At 39.9% G+C, this 10379-nt stretch overlaps 1 protein-coding gene across 1 annotated transcript in view; it reads left to right on the top strand.

Annotated features, from left to right (window-relative positions):
* Nucleotides 1-725: 725 nt before the first annotated feature.
* Nucleotides 726-10379, top strand: part of NUCB2 (nucleobindin 2) — a 42097-nt gene continuing 32443 nt past the window's right edge. Inside the window, exon 1 of the mRNA XM_058158682.1 lies at nucleotides 726-889. Within this exon, the coding sequence (XP_058014665.1) occupies nucleotides 866-889 (24 nt within the window). The 5' untranslated portion in view covers nucleotides 726-865. The remainder of the gene's footprint in view (nucleotides 890-10379) is intronic.

The following is a 10379-nucleotide window of genomic DNA, read 5'->3' as shown; positions in this document are numbered from 1 at the left end:
CAGTAAGTATAAACAGATTCTGCGGAGTTCCATGAAGCTGATTTGCTGCAGGACTAGCATTTCTGAGCTGCAAAAATCCCAGATTTCTACATCAACGTTTCCCTCTTCCGTTCAGCGATCAACCGGATTTCTGCAGTCCAGACAATGATTAGCCTGATTATCATCGTTCCAGTGCTATAGATTGGAGCGTTAGTGATGTTGTTTCTGTGATATATTCCGGATGCTGGTTTAGTGCATTCCACAGCCCGATCCTCCCACCAATCCCTTCCTGCAAATAAAACAAGCACCTACAGATTACCAAAGGACCCTCGGTGGCTTTCCCTTTCAGATTCCGAAAACACACACAAAACACACCCTGTTGGGCTTCTCCCATTGGCTCCTCTGCATTCCGTAGCTCCTCCTCCCCTGCTCCCCTTCTCAAAGCGACGCGTCAATCAGGTTAAAAACAAAAAAACCAAAGCGCCGCCCGCTCTTATTAGCGCCACGTACTTTCCCTCGGTGCAACGCACCTCCGTCGCTTAATTTCTTGGTGGCGCAACCGAAATTGGTTGCCCCGAGGTAGCCCAATCGTAGCCCTACGCGAGTCCCAGAAAGGGGAGCGCCTCCGCCAATCCGTGCGCGCAAAGAGGCGGTACCTGTCACCATGGGAACGGGAACTAGGTTTGTCTAGAGAGCAGCTTCGGGGGTGGGGGTGTATCGGCGAAGAGAAGGAGGGAGGGGAAGGAAGGGAAGGAAGGAGGGAGAAAGGAAGAGGGGAGTGCACGAAGCAAACCCCAACGCCGGGATATCTTGCTGTTCCGGCTCGAGAGTTCCCGTCGAGAGAAAGCAACCTGCTCAGGATCACCTGGTCCCCACCTCTAGAGCTATGGATCCGTGCCGGAGGAAGCAGGTAAGGTTTTTCCCATACAAATGATATGTTTATATCATTTATCATTGTTTTAGGCATGGTCATTTATATTCAGAAAACTCCTATGATATTCTAAGAAAATGAACCATTACTACTAACCTGACATTTCTCTAATTATGGTCCTGTAATGTGTAACATTATATAAAAATACAGTAATTTATAGACACTGAGTTAACTGTTATTATAAGTTAAGATGCATGTTTTAACATTTGTAAATACTGCCTCCTGTGAAGATTGAGAAGGAGCTGTTAGTAGCTTTTTTGTAGGAAACTAGCAAATGATTTATCGGCTTTGTTTGGTTATTAAGATGTATATGAAATGCAGAACAGTTTAGGATAAAGTATAGTGATTTGTATTAAGCAGGTTATTAGATCTACTTGCGTTTGAAATATATTTCTTAGAAGCAAATTAACTTTTATTACTTGGTTCATAATAGATAATGATGCCCAATTGAAATGAAATCCATATTTGATATTTTAGTAATATTTTGAATAGAAAGTTGAAAATTATTATTGAAAGTACACCTAAGAAGGAATTTAGTGTTTTTTTTCCCTTGTGTGCATGGAATTTTTCATCCTTCTTTGTTTGATGATTCATGCTTTCATGCTAGCCTTTCCCCCTGGCATATTGGGTTTATTTAAAATAAAAAAGATATTAAAACATTTTAACATATGTTATTGGAAGTATTCAAAGTATATCTACTGCAAGAATCTGAACATTCTTCTCTTGATAATGCGACAAGCCATTAAAGTGCTGTTATCATTAAGAAGTTAAACTGGGAACTAGCTACCTGTAATTTAAGAAAATTATTATGTGCCCTGCCATGTGGGAGTATTGGCATGAGGTAATTAACAGAGTTAAGTGTTTGTAACTTCATTTGTATTCAAACTTTTCTATTTTTATCTTTTCAATTTTTTAAGATTGCAGCCTCCTTGCGTACTTTTTTAAAATTTTCGGTGGAGTTCTGTTATAATGGTATACAATTGTGGGTGCTATATAAATAAACCATATAATGCAAGATATTAAATTAGAATTGAAATCAGCCCGCAACAAGCTCACTGGCTAATTTAGGACCAATTGCTCTTTTAAAGTATTTCTTGAAAATATAATTGCACCATTTCATTTCAACAACTTAGAAGTAAGCTGAGAACTGTTTTTAAGATAAGTTAAAGAATAATACTTGAGCTGCTTGAAGAAAGGGCCATTTATATATGTATGGTTTTTATATTATTAATATTCAGAATAATGTCAAATTACTGTTAAGCTTGAGGTAATACATACAACCACAGACCACACTTTGTCTGTTTAGTGTTGAAACTAACGGTTTTACCAAGGTTTTGTATACTATGAGAGTTGCAACATTTTCTTAGGTGGGTATTTTTAAAGCAGAAGGAAGAAGCATTAAGTGAAATACATTATATTATCAAAAATATCAGTATTCTTCACCACTAATTGTTATTTTCTTTTTGTCTTTATAATTGTTATATTTAATAGTAGATTTACGAGCCTGACTAGGTGGTTCAGTGGCTAAGACACTGAGCTTGTCAATCAGAAAGGTCAGCAGTTTGAGGAGGGTTTGAATCCCTTGTACAAGTCTCCTGCATGAGCAGGGAGTTTGACTAGATGATCTCCAAAGTCCCTTCCAACTCTGTTACTGTTACTTTATCTGTATTCTTTATTATTATTAGCCATTCTGGCATTTTAGTGGAAAAGCTAGATATAAAACTAAATATGATGATTCTGTTGAGGCTTTAACAAGAAGCAATGTTTTCAGATTACTGTTGAGGCCAAACACAATGGGAATAAGAAAGGATTGTTAGCCGTTTCTTTTTTTTATGCATCTGTTAATCCACGTGGCAGAAACTATCCAGGATTTTTAATCTTCCAAGTCTTCCAACTGGCCCATCTCACTTAGTGAATATGGTTGAGGGATGAGTTGTATTTCAATAACATCTGGAGAGCAACATGCTTTCTAATGCTGGGACAGAAGATCCATTGGATTCCTCTCCATTCTTTTATTTCTTAGTATTGGAAGAAAACATCCATCTGGGTTCAGTTCCAAGTGGAGATAAAGACACTGGAAACATGGAGGCTGTTTGGAAAGATGGTTTAATGGTGGTCAGGATCACATGGCTTGAGATCCTGAACAGAAAAGGGGCGAGATCCTGTGTGCTCCCTGGCTTTATGCTTTGAACTTTCTGGGGCACAGGAAGAGTATCCTGATTGGTTGTCAGACTCCCAGGGGGTAGGGGTCTTAGCTAGCCTTGCTGGCTGATGTAATCTTCCCAGGTGTCATGCGGTGAGTTTCTGTTGCTAGGTGGGTCGTATTGTGTTGCAGATGATGGTCTATTGACAAAGGTGGGGGGAGGCAGGAAGCTGCTTTGTCTTTAAAACATGTTTCTCCATTTCTTATCCAGGGAAATAATCTTCTGCCCTTTTTAATATTTTCTAAAATATTTCATTCTTCTAGGAGAGGAGTGAGTGCTAACTTCCTACTGTTGGAAGAAATATCCATCTGGGTTCAGTTCCAAGTGGGAACAAAGACACTGGAAACATGGAGGCTGCTTGGAAAGATGGTTTAATGGTGGTCAGGATCACATGGCTTGAGATCCTGAACAGAAAAGGGCGAGATCCTGTGTGCTCCCTGGTTTTATGCTTTTTTCTGAGCTTTGAACTTTCTGGGGCACAGGAAGAGTATCCTGATTGGTTGTCAGACTCCCAGGGGTAGGGGTCTTAGTTAACATTGTAGGTTGTCCTCAAGCTTGCCTGAGCCTTGCCATGTGGTGAGTTTCAGTTCTATTGTGTTGCAAATGATGGGGGATTGAGTGAGCTTGGTTGAGGCTTTAATGGCCCATTGACAAAGGTAGGGGGAAGTCAGGAAGGTGCTTTGTCTTTAAAACATGTTTCTCCATTTCTCATCCAGGGAAATATAATATTCTGCCCTTTTTAATATTTCCTAAGATATTTCATTCTTCTAGGAGGGGGGTGGGTGCTAACTTCCTACTGTTGGAAGAAAACATCCATCTGGGTTCAGTTCCAAGTGGAGATAAAGACACTGGAAACATGGAGGCTGTTTGGAAAGATGGTTTAATGGTGGTCAGGATCACATGGCTTGAGATCCTGAACAGAAAAGGGGCGAGATCCTGTGTGCTCCCTGGCTTTATGCTTTGAACTTTCTGGGGCACAGGAAGAGTATCCTGATTGGTTGTCAGACTCCCAGGGGGTAGGGGTCTTAGCTAGCCTTGCTGGCTGATGTAATCTTCCCAGGTGTCATGCGGTGAGTTTCTGTTGCTAGGTGGGTCGTATTGTGTTGCAGATGATGGTCTATTGACAAAGGTGGGGGGAGGCAGGAAGCTGCTTTGTCTTTAAAACATGTTTCTCCATTTCTTATCCAGGGAAATATAATATTCTGCCATTTTTAATATTTCCTAAGATATTTCATTCTTCTAGAAGTGGGGTGGGTGCTAACTTCCTACTGTTGGAAGAAATATCCATCTGGGTTCAGTTCCAAGTGGGGACAAAGACACTGGAAACATGGAGGCTGCTTGGAAAGATGGTTTAATGGTGGTCAGGATCACATGGCTTGAGATCCTGAACAGAAAAGGGGCGAGATCCTGTGTGCTCCCTGGTTTTATGCTTTTTCTGAGCTTTGAACTTTCTGGGGCACAGGAAGAGTATCCTGATTGGTTGTCAAACTCCCAGGTGGTCTAGGGGTCTTAGTTAACATTGTAGGTTGTCCCTCAAGCTTGCCTGAGCCTTGCCATGTGGTGAGTTTCAGTTCTATTGTGTTGCAAATGATGGGGGGATTGAGTGAGCTTGGTTGAGGCTTTAATGGCCCATTGACAAAGGTGGGGGGGAGTCAGGAAGTTGCTTTGACTTTAAAACATGTTTCTCCATTTCTCATCCAGGGAAATATATTCTGCCTTTTTAAATATTTTCTAAAATATTTCATTCTTCTAGGAGGGGGGTGGGTGCTAAATTCCTACACTACATTAGGAACTTCTCTGTTTTACAAGCAAATTAGCAGAGCCTGTTAATGCTTTGAACTAAAAGGGGAAAAGATGCTTTAGACCAGGGGTCTCCAACCTCGGTCCATTTAAGACTTTGCTGGCTGAGGGACTCTGGGAGTTGAAGTCCACAAGTCTTAAAGGGACCAAGGTTGGAGACCCCTGCTTTAGACCAGTATTTCTCAACCTCAGCAACTTTCAAGATATGAGAACTTCTGGCTGGGAAGGTCTAGGCACACAGGTAGGATGTCAGCTTTGGAAGCCATACTAGGCTGAAGACTTCCACACACTGCCACTTTCTCCTATGTGGGAAAGTAGGGGACGTGGGTGGTGGTACAAGGGATTATTAGACATAACAACATTTTTCCTGCCGGTCAAGGTCAGTCTGAGCTCGCATCTGGAGAAGGAGTGACTGGAGTGATGTCTCTAGATGGGACGGTTGAAGATTGGAGCATGTGATCTGCAGAGGGGTCATGAGGGTGGGGATTTTGGAGTATGTATTACTGAGGGAGGAACCTGGATCCCCAGATTCAGATTTCCACCAATTGTGCCTGATTACCTATGCTAGTAAAAGAACTTTGAAAGATGTTTGCTTTGGAATCTTTTCTGCAAGGAGGGTTTTCTGGAACGCTGACATTGGATATATCAGCAGCTCCTTCAATCAAATATATGTTTTTAAAGGATTTCAGTTAAGCTTTGGAGGGCAGCTGCATGCTGCATATTGAGAGGAGATACATAAACACCCAGAAAGGTCTGGAGCCCCCTTTACCTTGTATATCCAAAGTGTAACTACTTACTGTAATTTACTGTACTGCCTTACTGTAACTACTGTACCACATGTACAAAAATTTCCATAATTTCTTCCATGAAGTAAGAAAAAAATGAGTGCATGAGATTTATAGCACATATCAATCAATTTTCAAACATTTGCCATTCCTACATTTTAATATAGAAAATTAGTGCTTGTCTTATCATGAGTCAGCAATATAAACTCTAATTTGAGATTGCTAATTTGAGATATAAAAGTGGCATAGATTTAATGACTTAGTTTAGAATTGGGGGAAAAAAATCTTCAGCAAGGAGAATTTCAGAAAAATTGTATAGCCTCCAACTATTCCACTTCAAATAGGATAAAACAATTTGGAGAACAGCTATAAATTCCAAAAAAGAAGACTGCTGGACATTAGATGCCATCTAAACAATTCCTTCTTGATAAATCGGATTAAAAAAACAGAGTTGGAATGGGGCCATTTAGGCAATCGAAGCCAACTCCTTTCTTAGTCAAGGAATCCAAATTAAATATCCCCTACAGATAGTTGTTGCCGTCTGCTTGAACTAGTCAACCAAGGGGAGCAGCATAATTGATTTGCGTACTTGTAATTGATTTAATCATTGAACTGCTCCTGTCTAGAAAGTTTTTCTAATATTCAATTGGAATCTGTTTTCCTATCAGTATTGTTATTCTGTGCCTTGCACTCTACAGTAGAATGCTCTCCTATTCTCCTTCAGTTTTCTTTTCAGAAAGCTAAACATTCCTAGTTCCTTCAGTGCATTTTCATACGGCTGAAATCTGATTATCATAGTTCTGATTATTGCTGTTCCAGTTTCGTTAGAATGCTTAAAATGGGGAATTAATCATGCAAACTAAATTGATGCTGTCATATTCTGTAATTTGGAATCTACACTTACGTTGATGCAATCTAACATTGTAGTGAGCAATAACCAGTTGTTGGATGTGGCATTTGCATTTGTCAGCTGGTTACCACATTTGGTGTGGTAAGAACGTTTGGTCTTGTTAAGGGGAAATGGTGCTGAAGTTCTCTGAAGAACTTCAGAAGCTGCTATTTCTTGCCAAAATAATTCTTTTCAAATCCTTTGAACTGATCTAGAGACTGTGTCTCTTTTGGGGTTTGTTTTCTGGGTCTGTTATCAATGTTTTTTTAGCAAGTATAGGCTTACTTTAAAGGGCTGTAAAAAAAGTGTTACCCATTTTAACTGGTCTTAATTGGAACTGAAGCTAAAAAGCAGTGTTACATTGTTTTCTGTTCTGGGATTATTTGGAAAAAATATTCCTAGTGCTATTTGGTGATGTTTTTAATCTTTTATTTTCATTTTGTTTTGTGAGCATTTTATTGTAAGAATTTTTAATTTACATCATTTTGTGTTTTTTTCTGTTGAGTCTGAACAGGTATCATTGGTATTGTGATTGTCTATACATGCTTTATTTGATGATGCCCATTATGTATTTTCCTAGTATTGGATAAAGTACATTAAAGTTAGTGAAGTCCTGATAGAACATTGCTGTTCTGTCCCCCCCCCCCACCTCAGTCCAGGAGGCACGAGAAATGACTCAATTAGCCGGCAACTGAGTCCACGGCAGCTATCAGCTCTGGCAGCAATCCAGCGAGCGTCTGCCAAGGTTTTTCTGTTATCTTTCTTGATGCCAGCGTGTCAACCAGGAAATCAGGAATAAACAGCACTTCAGCTCAAGTTCTCTCTAGGCAGTTTGATTTGTTCGTCATGAAGCAGTATAGCAGCCCCTCCTGCTTTTATACCCTGTGGGGTGTGGCTGCATGACTCAGCACTTTCTAGGCCTGCCCTACCCCTACTTCTGTTGTTCCTGCCTCTCTTGTCTATGAAACCTGGGATCTAACCAGGACTGATTGTCCTCAGCTGGGTCTGGAAGCGTTTCCTGGGCAGGTGGGGGGGAGATACAGGAGACAGAGGCCTCGTCACCTCTTCCACCTGGCCTGCCTCTGGCTCCTGGAGCTGAGCCAGGGAAGCTGGCTCTGCAGAAGGGAGCCCTGATGAGTCACTCTCTGGCAGGGGGCCAGGCCCGGGGGGGGGGCGGCTGGAGCCACAACAATTGCCAAGGCATCCAGTCTATGGAGAATATTAATGAAAAATGCCATCAATACATCCCCAAGAAGCTGCTTTTAAGGATAAGAGATAAGCAAGCGTTGAGTTAGCGTTGACATTGACACGTTGTATTGTGCAGCTATGGGAGTGATCGTAGTGCCAACTGTGTGAGCATACATTACACGATGATCAGAAATGTTCTAACAAAAGTACTACTTTTAGATGCTACTTTTAATTCAACTTTATTGTTCAACTTAGCATAAAATGAGTTAACATCTGTGATAATTAGAATGATTTTTTAGAGAGAGAATGAATGGAAAGTATTTTTTTCCACAAAATTTGGTAACCTGGAATTTTGAGATGGGATTCATAAAACTTTACAATCCTGTGCCAATAATATCAGATTCAAAAACATTGGGTATCCAGAGTTGCCTGACTGTACTGGGTGGTAAATAAGTTACATTTCTGAGGTTTATTTTACAGATCTGGTCATAAACATCAAGCTTTTTCATAAGCTTTCATATTTTGAAATTCTTTAATTGGATATGATACAGTGATAAGTGGTTGAACCTGTTCACAATCATGAGATCTCAGCTTCTTTAATTATGGCTGTTATTTCTGACCTAATATTTTAACCATCTGAAAGATTCTATACACCGAGTTGAAACAATGTTTGTGTATGTCAATGTGTTGAGATGCACTAGGAAACTAAAACTGGTTCATTGGTATGCAGTTCATTCCTATTGTGGTGAAAGTATTCCTCTAGTCTTAAGTGGAATACAGGTAGTCCTCGATATACAACCATTCATTTAGTGACCATTCAAAGTTACAGTGACACTAAAAAAGTGGCTTATGGCCGTTTTTCATATTTGCAACCATTGTAACATACCCATGGTCACATGGGGTCATGACCTTCTGACAAAGTCAATAGGGAAGCCAGATTCACTTAATAACTGTGTTACTAATTTTACAGCTGCAGCGATTCACTTAGCAACTGTGGCAAGAAAGGTTGTAAAATGGAGCAAAAACTCACTTATCAACTTTCTAAGCAAAGAAATTTTAGGCTCAGTTGAGGTTGTAAGTCGAGGATTACCTGTCTACATTGTCTTGTGTGTGTGTGAACTATTGCCATTGGACATAAAAAAGGATATAATACGTTCCTTTTTTTAAAGTGGCTATCAATACATTTTGGATGAGGACATTATAATAATGGCTTGTTCTGTAGCAGCTGTCCAAGGGATTGATTCTTTGTGGATAGGATAATATAAAGCTTTTCTAAGTTTAAAAGCTAAGTATTTAATTTTATTCCAGGATTTTTTCCAACTTCTTAGTCTAGCCCATGGTTACAGAAACCTTCCAAATACTATATAGACCAACCTGGTTAGATTTTTTAAAAAAAAAAAATCATACAAGATATGTATTTGCTGCCAATTGTGTGGGCTTCCCAGGTTTTGTTGTTGATGTCTGACCCATCTCGATTCCACCAACAACATTCCTCCAGGCCTTCCTGTCCTCTACCATCTCCCGGAGTCCATTTAAGCTCACACCAACTGCTTCAGTGACTCCATCCAGCCACCTCGTTCTCTGTCATCCCTTTCTTCTTTTGCCCTCAATCATTCCCAGCATTAGGCTCTTCTCCAGTGAGTCCTTCCTTCTTATTAGATGGCCAAAGTATTTCAGTTTCATCTTCCCAGGTTTAGTGGATCTTAAATGGTCCTCCATTACCTTGTTGAGCGTCAAACTTGATGGGTTGGCAAGAGGACAACAAAGAGACCGAACAAAATAAGTAACATTGTGGGAGAGATGAGGATGGAGCCAAATTCATGCTTTTAATTTAAATGATGAATTATGGATTTTTAGTAAACAAAGTTTCCTTGATAATTTTGTGTATTACTTTGCCTTTCAATGGGCTTCTCAATCTAGAAACAGATCCAGTCCTTCAGTGATATCCCAAACAAAGAGTCTCTTTGGTGTAGTGGTTAAGGTGCTGGTCTAGAATATGTGAGCTGGTTGGGTGATTCTGACCAGTCACTTACTCTGAACCCAGCCCACCTCACAGGCTGGTTGGGGGGAAAATAGGAGGCAGGGGCATTAGGTATGTATGCTGCCTTGAGCTGATCAAAGATCTAATCAAATGTATAAATGTTCCCCTTTTAACTGCATACCTTGATGTAGTAGTTTTTCTCAGCAATTACTTTTTAATAATGTTTGATTTTTTTTCACTTAAAATACACTTAAACACACATTTCAGTTATTTTGGTCAATATTAAGGTATAAACTGGCTGTGTTTCAGCAAGTGATTATGGTGATATATGTTCTGTATCTCTAATAGTTGCATAAGTATGGCTGAGAAAAGCTGCATCTGCAAACCTTTGTACCTTTAACTTTTCAGGTGTACTTTTTCTCAACCTTGGCTGCCAAACTGTATTAAACAAAAATTCCATCTTCATCACAATTGCCAAAAATATAGCCGCTTTATCCTTCCCTGGAAGCCAGTAATTCTGTTCCTTTTGGCAAGAAGAAATATCGATCAGTCATTTCACTTTAAAAAAAAACATTGATTAAATGTCATTGACTATGGCAGAATAAATTGTTTTAGGTACATG

This window comes from Ahaetulla prasina, chromosome 1 (assembly GCF_028640845.1).
Source record: "Ahaetulla prasina isolate Xishuangbanna chromosome 1, ASM2864084v1, whole genome shotgun sequence".
NCBI classification, from domain to species: domain Eukaryota; kingdom Metazoa; phylum Chordata; class Lepidosauria; order Squamata; family Colubridae; genus Ahaetulla; species Ahaetulla prasina.
This window is presented reverse-complemented; position numbering and strand designations above follow the sequence as displayed.